Consider the following 14,304-nt stretch of genomic DNA (forward strand, 5'->3'; position numbering starts at 1 on the left):
TTCTTTTAATAAGAAAATTTATCTATAGTGAGTTTCTGGCAAAATATGGGAAAGAAAATACTAAAGTATCAATAATTTTTTCCCAATCTGCCTTGAGGTGTTGCTGTATCCTGTGAACTATCAGATTGTTAATAGAGTATCACCCTGTGAAACTACTCAAACCAAGGACCCAAATTAAATCCTTCAAGAAGAAATGATAGCTGCCTTGCCAAGGACAGGAAGAAAAGGAAGGTGATTTTGCAGTGAAGAGGTAACAGGACCACTGTTGACTGTAAATATCTTTCTGTATTCCAGTAAAAAGCACAAAGGGAGGCCGATTTCTGCACAACTTCCCTTCTGTCATCTGAAGTCTGAGAATATTAAAATTGTGAGAAATTCTGATAAAAAACCAGACAACTTTTATTGCTGTTCCACTAATAGACACAGATTCCTTTCCTGACCTGTTGGTGATGGCTGCGGTTTATTGAAGCTGCAGAGAAATACATGTCCTTCGTTTAAAATCTAAGTTCACATCTCCTACAGAACACTGTATCTTCCCAAGACTAGTCAGGATGAATGTCTTAGCAGTCCAAGCAAGAAGTCATACAATTACCTCATCATGTTAATTACTAGATTGGTCTTAAATGAACATTTCATCCTATTCCAATTTTCTGTCTTCCAAGTCAATATTTAATTAAGTTGTTGTTAAGCATTTTCTGGAGGGCTTTTTTGTTGTTGATTTTTTTTCCTGTTGTTGTTTGTTTGTTTGTTTTTCTTTTTTCCCTCCAGAGTGTAGGGATGTAGTGGGTTTCTGTGGCTGGGTTTTGGTAGCCGGGGGGGCTACAGGGGTAGCTTCTGTTAGAAGCTGCTAGAAGCTTCCCTGGTCCTGTGGAGCCAATGCCAGCCGGCTCCAGGATGGACTTCCTGCCACTGGCCAAGGCCGAGCCAATCAGGAGTAATAGTAACGCCTCTGTGATAACATATTTAAGAACATAAGGTTGTTGAGCAGAAAGAATTCCAGCCAGGGAAGAGCGGAGTGAGAACACGGGAACAACAATGTAGACACCAAGGTCAGTGCAGAAGGAGGGGCAGGAGGTGCTCCAGGCCCCTGCAGCCCGTGGTGCAGCCCATGGTGGAGCAGCTGTGCCCCTGCAGCCCATGGAGGACCATTGGGGTGCAGAGACCCACCTGCAGCCCACGGAGGAGCCCATGCTGGAGCAGGTGGATGCAGGAAGGAGGCTGTGATCTCATGGGAGGCCCAAGATGCAGCAGGGTCCTGCTGGAGACCTTCAGCCTGTGGAGAGGGAAGCCCACACTGGAGCAGGTTTTTCATGGTAGGACTTGTGGCCCTTATGGGGGACCCACGGTGGAGCAGCTCATTCATGAAGGACTGCACCCCATGGAGGAGTGACCCATGGGACAGCAGTTTGGGAAGAACTGTTGCCTGAGGGATGGACTCACGCTGGAGAGGTCCATCAAGGACTGTCTCCCATGGAAGGGACCCCACTGGAGCAGGGGAAGGACTCCTCTACCTGAGCAGCGGCAGAAACAACAACTGACCATAACCCCCATTCCCAGTCCCCCTGCACTGCTGAGGGGGAGGAGGGAGAAGGTGTTTTTTAAGACTATTTCTCAGTCTTTGGCTCTTATCCTGTTAGCAATAAATTTAAGTACTATCCCTACTTCGAGTCTGTTTTGCCCATGAAGTAATCAGTAACTGACCTCTCCCAGCTGTTATCTCAACTCATGAATCCTTAGTTGATTTTTTTTCTTTCTCCTCTGTCCGGTTGCAGAGAGAGAGAGCGAGAGAGTGCCTTTAGTAGGTTCCTGGCATCTGGCCAGGGTCACCCACTACAGTGCGTTAAAACAATTTAAGCTGGTGGCCAGACTTAAATCACTTATTTGACTACTTTAAACAGTACTGGTAGTAATATGTGCTTTGCTAATGACACAATTCAAAAGATAATTAAACAATCCACAGAATTTTCTCATTAGGAGTTGTTTTCATAATTTAGGAATCAATATAGTGATTTCCTATATAAAAAACCTCTAAAATTCTTTATGAATAAACAGCAAAATACGGTTAATGCAGCAAAAAGGAGGAAAAAGAGTCAGGTGCAGTAACAGACAAGAACCAAATACCATGAGAAAGAGGAAACAATTTTTTTAGGCACAGAGCTAACACCTGTCATTAAAATAAGCTCAGCTAACCAATAGTAGATGAAAAATAACCTTCTCTTCCAATAGTTAAAAAAGGAAATATTCACCTTCTGTAACTTTCCTCCTTCAAAAATTTGTGTCCTAGCTTAAAATAATTGTCCATCTCTCTCTGTGGCTGACAGAGTAAAGACCCATTTCCAGTCCTGTAAAGTCCTCTCTAAAAAACCCAAAACAAACTGACAAGAAGCTGGGTCTGGCTCAGCATTTTAACAACCTTCTCATTTGATCACTTAGAAGCTTAAACACTGTAAATAAGTGATAGAAAATGAACATGAGTAGATCCAATGATGGCATGATAAAGATGGCTTCGTAAATGTATAACAAAAAGAGGATAATTATTTGGAATATAATTTTGCCTTTGTTTTCAAACAAGAGGCATTTTGATGTGAAAAAAGATGGTTGTGTATTAAACTGAAAGACTAATTTGATTGCAGCACTGAGACAATTCTTTTCCAATGGCGTAGATAAAAAAATCTCAGTAATATTGTCTAATACTGGAGTTTAGGTTGGCAGGAAAATACCCAACCCAAATCTATTATACTGCTGGCAATCATAACATTTTTAAAATGAGTAGGTATGACGGTTGCTTTGCCCATTTTCAAACAATCTGTTATCTTTATCAGCAATTGTTTTTTTCTCTTAACAGTGCTTAGCTGATCCCATCACACACAATCAGCAGGAGAAACATTAGATCATGATGTTGCTGTTGCCCTCAAAAACCCCACCATATCACCAGTTTTAAGATAAACTACAACAAAACCGTTGTACTATTGTAAAGTTGGGACTAGGATAACACACAAAAAAAATATGTAAAGAAGATGGTGGAGGGGGGGGAGAAGAAAATTAATAGTAGAGTGGATATGGGTTTGGAGGAAAATGTTAACTCTTTTGGATGACAGTCTGGGCTAGGAAAATGAGATATGGAATGGCAAAAATCCATTTACAAGAGCAGTCTCCAAGCATCTGAAAGATTAGTAGCATTTATTTTCAATAATCTTTATAGACTCAGTGCCTCATTTTTGGGCTTAAGGTAGAAAGTTCTGTAACACTTCCTTTCATGTCAAATACTGAAGAAATGGGGAGTGAGGTAACTACATGGAATAACAGTCCTGGATTGTGCCCAGAAGGACTCTAAGCACTCCAAAAACTAGCAGCATCATCTTTAAAAGAAGAACAAGAGTGTCTTTGAGGAAGCATGTGGGGGAATTCATCCCCAGTTTACAACTGAGCTACCATTTTGGTCATCTCATTTATTTCACTTTCCCTTCACATCAAAAAAATACTTTCTTCCATCACTAGTGATAGTGTTTGGGGTAAAGGAGTATAGTCGAGGGAATCTGGAATTTGCAGAGCCTGGGTCAAAACAGATTTTCAACAACTGCAGCACCAATACAGGCGAGTATTCTTCTTGTACCTGAAAATGCACAGTCTGTGCATGGAGACACAAAATACTTCATATTCCTGCCTTGGAAGCTAAATTATGAATGCATCAACCCAAACTACTTTAAAACAAAAAGCCTGCTTGCTAATAGCTTCATTTTAAAATACATGGAGGACTCAGAGTTTTCCTTTTTGGCAGAAAACTGAGTAAAACAACCGCAACTCATGACAGAGAAGAATTTATCTCTAGTGCAAGTGGCATTTAAGCATGACGCAAACATCACCTCTCAGCAACCATTATCACAGCAGGTGCCCTGAGATATATGTCAGCTTTTAAACAGAGGAATAATAGATAGCAGAGACATTTAGGCAAGGATATCTCCCAAAAATTGTTAGTGAGAACAGATCTTTTCAAGCTGTCCACATAACACAACAGTAATTTTAAAGGCAGTCAGTAGGCTTTTATCCAACTTTATAGTCTTTCTAGTTAAAATTATAAAATATAAACCAAGAAAGACATGTGGAGAACATTCAAAAGGCATGGAAAGCTAACACAGTAAATATCATATTACTAGGCCAGCTACTTTAGCAAAATCCAGAAATCTGGGTTAAATGCCTTATTTTAAGCCTATTTTAGGATACCATGGAATCACTACTGGGCTAATTCCTTGCAATATGTAATGACTGAGGGAACAGGGCATACAGATAAGTTTGCTTCCACCTCCTTTTTCTTACAGATGTGTTTTGATCAAACTCTGTAGAAACAGCATGATGATAAATTTGCAGTCAATGTGTTAAAAGGTTGTAATACAAACCACTGTGTTTTAAGGAAAAAAAAACCACCCAAACAAACAAAAAAACAGAGAACTACCAACAAAGAGAACAAAAAGGAACCGATGAATTCAAATGATAGACACGTCTCTGTTATAGAATCATTACTTACACTTGAAGCATGTGAGACCATCTTTACCCATGGACTAAATTGAGAATAAGCAGCCTACAGTAGAAGCTAATGACCAGCTTAAGCACTGAAAAAACAAGTAGTTTTAGCATCTTTTGGGGTTTGTTTTTTTTTCAAAGAAGTGTTAGGATCCTCTGAATTATCATTATGCAGAATGATCTTCAGGAAAAGGTAAATTGCTCATATTCCTGCAAAGTTACTGAACTGAGTACACAGCCATATAACAAATTAACTAAGAGATGAGTATTTCTTCACAGCTTTCTTTTTGACCAGAAAATAAGTAGTATTCCTGACACTTCAAGGACACAAAGAGACTGTGCAAGTGCTCAGATTAAATTTGCAGGTTCAGACTAATTCAAATATAGCAAGACTTAGAACAGTATGAAGAATTTTAGAATATAAGGATTAACTCTACAGGCCCTTGCCATCTGTACTTAATTAAAAACCCACTGTTACCCATAGGAGCAAGAACACACAGCAGGAAATTTCTGTCGAGTCTCTGTACACCCTTGGTTTCCCTGATGAGGCTAAATATGAGACAACTGTCTCTCTTTCATGTGGAGAATAATTTCATCTGCTTTTCCACCATAAAACACAAAAATAAATTTTTCCTTCTCTTCAGAAGTTGCTAACTGCTGTTTCAACAAGCTGCTCTAAAAAAAGCTTTTGGTAAATTCCAGGATCTTCAGTTAGACAGACGAGGCAACTGCTGCTTCCTCTCTGCAAAATGTTGTAAACTTGGGAGAAAAAAAATAGTAATAGTGTTCCTGACTTGCTTAGCAACTGTAGGTAGAAAAGCTAATATGTCATAATTTATATGTGGAAAGATTGCAAGGGATTTGTAGCCATGTCTAGTGCTATTGAGGCTTCCCACCGAGAACTGCACTGCAAACTGGCAGCTGACTGAAAACACTGCCATCTTCCACAGTTCAAAAAATGTAAATGTGTCACTGACTGGTCAAATAGGCTTCCACACCAGTGATTTATTGCAATTTCTCACATTAGTGACTTGTATAAATCACTCTTGGGCTGAAAACAACCCCATGCACAGTTTTATAATGAATTTGTGTGCTGAATCAGCCTTTCTGGCCCCAGTCGTGTCAGGAGGTGGTTTTGAGCAGCCTCAGTTAGACACAGATAATTTCTATGAGCAGGATTTGCTAGGGTGCGAAAAGCTGAAAGTAAACACGCTTTTCCAAGGAGCTTTGGAAGGACAGAAGGGAAGAAAAGAAAATTAGTGCCTCTCAACAAAAGAGGAAAATTCATTGAAACAGATCTGCAACAACTGTTTTTGTTCATTAAAAAAGGAAAATTTGTGGCTGCTGGGGAGAGTAGAGGCATTCCCCCAGCAGTGTTTTCTGCAACTGTGGTATCAGAGACATGAAGATCAATTGGGCTTCCTATATGTGGCAGAGTTAGGATGGTTACACTCAGAAACAGAAGAATATGGATATAACCCTAAACCAGAGAACCGTCCCCATACCTGAAACACAAAGGAGACAAATATTTGGGAAAATGCGCATGAAACTTTACCTGCAGCCACTGTGACTGGTCGTTGTGGCCCGAGGTCCAGGCGTTAACCTTGCCTTGCTTGTCCAGCCGGGCTTTCCTGGGCTCCCAAGCAAACATGTCCATGTTGAGCGTACGGAAAACACTGGAGGCAGTGATTTGAAAGTCCTGTATGTGTCCTGATTTCATCCCTAGGGGCTCAGAGCAACCTGCAACAGCAAGATAAGGTCAGGGGCACTATCTACTTATCTCTGCGAGTGGTTTAGATTTTTCTGTTGTGGAAAAAAACCCTGCAGTTCTCCAAGAAAAGGATTTAATCAAGACTATTGTTGAAGAAACAAATAAATGAAAAATAGCCAAATTGAGGCACTTTATTTCAACAATTGCTTGGGTGAGTCAAAACTAAGATAGAGAATTCAACTTATCTTATCCTGGCACAAATTTATGAAGACAAACAAACTGAAAAGACAATTTTGTCTCTGCTTATCTTGCTTTTATTTTCCCATCCAGCAGCTTCCTATTGTTCCCCTTGTTCAGCTTGATTTTCTCATGCTTTTATGTCACCCTGCTTCAACCATGTGTTTGTCTACTGAAGAAATATTAATTTTTTTTTACTGCTGAAGTAAAATGTTAACAATACTGAGATTTTTTACACTTCTAAATTACTTGACATCTGGTTAAAATTCTAGAAAGCACAAAAACCTACTGAAGGAGCAGAAGGCCACAGAAAAACAACTGTGAAGGATGAAGAATAGTTGGAAATTATAACTTAAGAGAAATCAAGAGTTAATGGCTTATTTGTTTGTGGACGTCCCACATAATTGAATTATTTTGGTTGTAGCAAAATATTGATCTTAGGCTTCTCCTTTCTCTGTTCTCCATGAAAACAGAAAAAAAAAAATCTGTTTTCTCATTTCCTTCCTGCCCCAGTAGTCAAAGACTCTACATTGTGTTTCTCCCATAGGTTTAATACACGGAATTAAGTGGAATTATGAAGAGATTCAATCAGGAATTTAAGTCCATAGGCCCTTCGTAGGCGGCTAACAGCAGGAGCAAATACAGATTACTAGAGACACATAATGTTAACATTATGTTAATATCTTTAATGCAGTATATCCTGTATTTAAATTTTGAATATTGATGTTTTGTATTAAATTTTTTAAAAAGTCAAACAAAGAAATTAGAAATGTGAGAAAACGAAGTTAACTTTTTTTTTAAAAAAACAGTCTTTCAGAACTGATTCTCAGTGCACAAATGAAATTACACAGCCTTGTCTGTAGAATGGACTGCCTAGTTCAAAACAACAACAAAACAATTTTCCTGGGAGTGGGAGGGAGCAATTGATAATACAAATGAGACAGGCTAATTTATTGCTTTAGAGAAGGACTTTCCTTATTATTAAATTCTGAAGTATCACTCCAGGATCACAAGGGCTGTCAGCAGAGATGTTTCATCCCAGGAACCTGAAGGAGGCTCCTGACACAAAAACAGGGGCTGTCAAAGTTGTGTTTCAGTGCTGGCCCAAACCATCAAAAATAGTTCTATCTTTTCTGAGCACTATTATTGATCTATGAACCAACAGCTGTGTCTGCCTGTGCATGCGTGCATGAATTAATGGGATTTTACCCTTGCCTGCCTCCTCTGTGGCCCCAGAGGGAGTGGGAAGACAGTTGTTAAAGGTAACAGGAGAAAGTGAGAAGAGCAACAGGAACCAGAAGAGACAAACATGATGCACATGGTAGTAAAATGCCTTGGTGCTGTGTCACAGAGAGCAACAGCACACCCTGTCTTTTCCCAACTTCAACAGCAGTAGACAATGACAATTTGGATGGTCTACTTTGTGTCTACAGACAGTCATATCTCACAGAAATGCAATTACAATAATGCTCATGTTTTCCCAGGACATCTTTCAATTTGCTTTGCCATGTCCCTGTGACATGACAATTCAATTTCCACTCACATTTTTGTCACCTGTTAAAGTTTGTGAGAGCTCATGCAGACATACTTATGGCTTATGCCCAGTGGAGCATCTTAGCTAAGAATGTTTGAGATGCTTTGGATGTCTCCATCTGTGATAAATAATACCTGATACCTCTGTATGTTTAATTCTATCTAGGTATAGCTTATTATACTTCTTATGTGGTCTGGCTTGGGGAAACAGAAGCAGGGGATTAATGAGGATGAGTGTGGATTAGCATCTGAAAATTGAAAGAATTCAATTCTTTCAATTTTGTAGTGTGTGGATTGTTGACTCTCCCAAGGGTACAATCTTTTACTCTTCAGCCTGAATTCTGTACCATGACCTTAATCTAGCTCTTCTTTCAAGAAAGCTCAAACCCTCGAAGGAAATCTTAAATATTCAATGCAATGAAGGCAAGCTCACAGAGGGATGTGCTTGCAAAGGTCTGCATACATCTCATCTTGGACAAAAATTCACATAGTATTGGCAAAAGCAGCATATGTCAATTATTTGAGGGCAAAGGTGAATTTGTTTTGATTAATACTGTGATATTTTTCTTTTCTAAAAATTGAGAGATTTTACAGTTTTTCTTCATGTTAATGAATCACAGAATGGCCTGGCTTGGAACGGATCCTAAAGCTCATCCAGTTCCAACCCCCCTGCCAAGGCAGTCCCATCCAACCTGGCCTTGATATAATGACCATAGGATTCCTTTTCAGACTAGATAGTGCTGAGGACAAACAAGGAAAGGGGAATGTGGTATTAAATGCAGGTGTTACGAAGTCCCCTTTTGTGTGAGCTTTGTGTAAATGGTACCTATAAATACTGTCAAGACAGAGAAATAGTTACCAGGGAACAACATGCCCAAAGAAGATGAAAGTTACACACTCAGGAGATGCTGTGGGTGTCACAAGGATGTTCAAGTTCTGGGGACCAACATACCTCTGCAAGAATTGAGAAAGCCAAACCACCAAGAGTTGGCTGAATTGGTGCATAGGCACTAACAGACATGATTATCAATAGCATTTGGTAGGGACTGCTTGCATGAACATGGATGTTTGAATTTGTGACTGAATCCATGAGTAAGCAACTGTGTTGTGCGAACAGTGATCTGTTTTTAAAACAGCAGCTTCATGCTGCAGCTGTTAATAACAGCTTAATGAATAAAGGCATTCTAATAAACAGTAGCTGTGATCTGTTTCTCTCCTCACATCAATACTCTGTGTAGGGAAGGGAATTTAGGACACAGAGATGTGCAAAACACAAGCGAGGCAGGAACACAAGGCCATGAAAATTAATGTCTAATTTATTGATGGCCAACTCCACTAGCATTGATTGTGGTTTTCAATAAGGTCTGACTGTGGGTCCTCGTGAGTAAATCTATTTATGAGACTAAAGCAGATTGTATTGAATATTTTGCTGAAGTTTGTCCTAAAAAAAGAATTAGTTTTTATGATGATCTGGTGTTTCAAGTCTCCCTCTGTTCAGCAGTGACCCTCTCCTCTAACACCACGACATGTTAAAGAAGCCAGAGCTCTCAAAATGCTTTTCTGTCCAAGACAGACCACCTGGAATTATGAGCAAATTAGTCTCTATAATTCTACTCTTCTTTCAGTAAGGCTGAAATTGTTCTGCTGAGCGCTGGCTGCCCACAGTTTTAAGAAATGATGACCTTGAAACTGTTAGGACACCACTGAAATGAATTCACTGCAGTGGCTTTCACAGTTCTTTGAGCAAAACAATTCCTGGTCATTCTGGCAAGGACTTACTCTAAATTGTGGTTCCAGAAATGGAAGACATAAAAAAAATAAATCTAATAGACTAAAGCAGCTAGACAGAAATTTCTATTTACTTTTAAACCTATCTGTATTGGAAAAGGGCTACACTGAGATTAATGTATTAACTTTTCATTTCTGAATCTGGTTTTGATGCCACTAGAGGACTGAGAATTATTTAACTCCAGCTGTTTTGATGTATCATTCGTGAACTGGATGACTATTGTTTGTACAATAAGCAGGCAGCCACATAAAAAATCATTCCTAAATGAATTCAGTGGAGTGTTCCTACCAGTAAAAGGTTTATCTCTTGAAAAATATAAAAAATTTACATGCTTTACTGAATTTGTAAGAGAACATGGTTCATGTAGAGAGTGGCTGGAGGTCAGGCTTTACATTTCAGACCCACACTACGAATCTTAAGAGGGTTTATATTGGCTCCAATTGTTCATTACTTTTAGCTGCAAGACGCAATCCCTGCTCCTGCTAAATCCACAGAACAAATCCAAACTGAAATCTTGATTAAAGCAGCCCAGTCAAATGGTTCTTGTTGCACTTTGAGTGGTCCTGGAAGGCAGTGGAAGCATGTTTGTCCCCTGGAGGGTGTCACAGAGCGCATTGGTGGTGTAACCCAGAAGCGAGGAGGAATTACCCACGTCAGGCTCGATCCCTGCTGCTCCACTGTACAACCAGCTCTAGAGTCTCAGGAACCATTTTCAACCCTTAGTTTAGGCTGTGCTGAGTGCGCCTCTGAGTTAGAGACTCCCTGTCTCATGGTCTGCTCAGTGTGGCGCACTACGAGTACTGATATCCATTGACACTCACTAAAACTGTCATAAATGAGCTTGCCTAGGTCACGTATGACTGGAGGTGCACAGAAAAATTTACCAAGTGTTATTAGGTTGACACAACATTGCCTTACTACTATTACTGCCCTACTGTTGTCACTGACATCGCTTAGCTAAGTGTTACTGGTTGTATAATGCACACAAAAAGAGGTGAGTAACTGTGTGGACAAACTCAGGCACAAACGAAACTACGTTTCACTGGGGACAAAACGAGTGCACAGTTTAGACCTGCCCGGTGCTTGACGACTGCAGGAACCCCACCTGTGAGTTCACAGCCCAGGAGCTCCATTCTCAGTGTGCAGTGCCTCCGGCACACCTGAGGGTACAGCCGAATGTACTGGGACTTGATGGGTGGGGTGAAGGAGTTGGTGTAAGGGGTGTTGTTGTCCACATTCCCACGGAACACCTGTGACGAAATAGCACACTCACAAAAACATGCCAGGAGGATTGATGGACGTTCAGTTAATTTTCATGCCTCAAAAGCGTCTGTTTTGACTGCCCCTGCAAGCTTTTCCCAAATAGCAGCTGTTTCAGCATCTCTAGCGCCTGATACAAATTTTTAAGCAAACTGTCCTGCCTTTGGGTCACATCATGACACCTTTGAACCAGGGCTTCTATCTTGTCAGTCCCAGAAGCTGAAGCTATTAATGCAACTAAATTATGCCTTCTTCTCTAATTAGTGTATTAAATAGTCTCAATTCAATCTAGCCTGCAATTATTTATGCTGATTGGCATTTATTTTTTTCCCCCTCGAGTTCAAGAACCTGATCCAGCTCTCACTGAAGTGACTGTAACCCTCCCACTGATCACAGGGGGGGCCTGAATTAAACCTATCAGCATTCTTCTATTCACTCCTCACTCTAACCAGATATCCTTGTACTGTGTTTTCTTCCCTCATTATATACCTCCTCACACAGCATTTTAATTTCCTAATAGAGAAGCTATGTGCAATGCTTCACAGTGCAGTAGTTCTACGTAAGCTTACACAGTAAAGGGTTTTTTTTGCTCCTTTGTATGCACGACTCCATCAAAAATAATTGGTAACTGTAAACTGTATACACACACATCCCACTGGATGATACTGTTTGTGCAGCATAGAGATTAGCATTGATGAATGGGTTCTACGTTTTCAAGGGTTAACACTAATCTGCCATTGTAATAAAACTAAATTGAAAACAGAGTAATGAGTAATTACTGGTAAACTAATTAAAATGAAAATCAGTTAAGTGTAATAAACAGGATTATTCTAGCTTGGGGAAATAGTATTTATAAAACCATCAATTAAAGTATAAGAAATTCTTACCAAACAGAAAATGTAAATTTGTTGATGCTATTTTTTTTTTTAATTCAGAGAAAAATAATGATAATGAATCCTATATCATGCTTCCAGGCAATTAGGCTTATGTAACACTGACACCTCATACTTCTAAAGGCAGCTAAAACATAATAGATATTCAGATACAGATGACATAATCTTACCATATCTTCCTTTGTGCCTTTTACTTTGTACATTGTCCAAGAATTCCCATCATTACTGTATGCAATTTTATAAGATTTTACGTATTCTGGACTCCCAAGCCTCTTGGCACCTTGAGTTATAACTCCAGTGACTCGCATCTTCTTCTGCAGGTTTATCTGAAATAACAGTACATTTCCATCACTAAGCATCTGAGAGGCACAATTCTGATCCTTGATTCCTTTGAATCTTCTTTTCTTTCCTTTCTTAAATGACAGAAAAAAGCATAGCTGTAGCATTTAAATTACTGCTTTTATACTTGCATTAATTCCTTTTGTCTTTCATTAATTTGATGCACAAATGCACACAATGAATGGAAAAAACTGAACTAAAAGCCTGGACTATGCTTATTCCATGTGTATGTGTGCACACATATATATACATATATTGTGGTTATACAGAATATTATTGGTGAATTACTGGGATATTGCTATATATATTTCCTTCCTGAAAAGTAAATGCAATAAAGTGATAATTTACCAAAGGCTGCATCTTCTGATCTATTAGAAGCCAATTTACAATACCATACAAAAGATCCTAAGTTAAATTCAGGCAAAATTTCTTTGTGACGGTGAAGATACATGGAAGTTCTGAAAGCAAAGAAGTATACTTTTTCTTGATTCTCACTGAAAATTCATATATCTACAGATCAAGGTTGTAATGCTAATCCTAAAACAGTCAATAGCAAAATATCAATCAGTGGATGTGAACATGCCCTGTGTACTTGTCTGAGCTGATGGCAATACTTTGAAGGACAAAATAAAGATGTTCAGAATCAACAAATGAAGAGTTCAACAGTATTCCACCAACCTTAATTTTGACTTCTTTATCCACCTATGGACATGGAAAGTCAACTATATTCCCCAAAAGTTCAGAATGTGGTATTCAAAACAAAAAATGTTGTCACCGTCAGTCTCGTCCCTGTGATGGAGCCAATTTGTGGCAGCTGCACTTCTACCCCTGGTGGGCAGCTGAGATCTGCAACTTTTGCACCAAATAAAGCTTAACAAAGAGCTGTCACGTCATGAGAGCTGAGTGAAGGTGTGTGATAAGAGGAGGTGAATGCAAATACTGGAGAGCAAACAACTGGGCCCAGGTAAATTCATGCATTCATGGCTGGGCTTCGCGAACGAAGATTTGGGAAGGCTCTATCCACATTTGCTACAGGCGCGCTGGTGGCTTATGAGGCCAATCCGTGACAGACATATCCGATTGCAAAAGGCACAGCAGAAAGACTCCTTAGATGGTGTATTCTGCAATACACGGTTCTTTCTGCGTTGCCTTTTTTCCTCGAGGGTGATCCTGCGTGCTTTCTCAAAGGCATCAGCTGCGTTATAGATGGTGTGTCTCCAGGCCTCCCGATTTGAGGCCAGAGTAGACCAGTTATGGTGATCAATATGGCCAAGGCTGAGATGTTGTTTCAGGGAGTCCTTGTATCTTTTCTTCGGGGCTCCTCTCATGCGGCAGCCAGTGGCAAGTTCACCGTAAAGCAAGATCTTAGGGAGGCGGTGGTCCTTCATCCTGGAGACATGACCTGCCCAACGCAGCTGTGTTCTCATCAGCATGGCCTCAATACTTGTGATAGCTGCTTGCTCTAGAACAGATGTGTTGGTGACATAGTCTGACCAGTGGATGTTTAGAATTGTACGGAGGCAGCGTTGATGGAAGCGTTCTAAGAGACGCAGGTGGTGGCGGTAGATGACCCATGATTCAGATCCATATAAGAGAGTAGACAACACTATGGCTTTGTAAACACTGATCTTGGTGCTTTTCTTCAAGTGTTTATTACGCCATACTCTTTTATGGAGTTTTCCAAAAGCACTATATGCCTTTGCTAATCTGTTGTCTATCTCTCCGTCAATCTTACCGTCTGAGGAGATGAGGCTACCGAGGTAATTAAACTGTTGGACTGATTTGAGCTCTGATTGACCAATGGTGATGTGAGGATGATGGGGGACATCCTGAGGTGCAGGCTGATGGAGGACCTCTGTCTTCTTTAAGCTGACTTCCAGCCCAAAGAGCTCAGCAGCATCTGCAAAGCAGGATGTTAAACGCTGCAGAGCTGCTTCTGTGTGGGCAACAAGGGCGGCGTCATCAGCATAAAGCAGCTCCCGGACAAGATGGTTTAAGGTCTTAGTGTGGGCCTTCAGTCGCCT

General features: G+C 40.1%; 1 protein-coding gene across 3 annotated transcripts in view; it reads right to left on the reverse strand.

The window, feature by feature from the left end:
• EDIL3 (EGF like repeats and discoidin domains 3) overlaps positions 1-14,304 on the reverse strand; it is a 233,692-nt gene that overhangs the window by 42,747 nt on the left and 176,641 nt on the right. For all 3 annotated transcript variants that reach the window (XM_064642242.1, XM_064642241.1, XM_064642240.1), the window contains 3 exons: positions 12,112-12,267; positions 10,894-11,038; positions 6,074-6,258 (listed from right to left, as the gene is read on the reverse strand). In XM_064642242.1, the coding sequence (XP_064498312.1) occupies positions 6,074-6,258; positions 10,894-11,038; positions 12,112-12,267 (486 nt within the window). The remainder of the gene's footprint in view (positions 1-6,073; positions 6,259-10,893; positions 11,039-12,111; positions 12,268-14,304) is intronic.

This window comes from Pseudopipra pipra, chromosome Z (genome assembly GCF_036250125.1).
Source record: "Pseudopipra pipra isolate bDixPip1 chromosome Z, bDixPip1.hap1, whole genome shotgun sequence".
Lineage (NCBI taxonomy): Eukaryota > Metazoa > Chordata > Aves > Passeriformes > Pipridae > Pseudopipra > Pseudopipra pipra.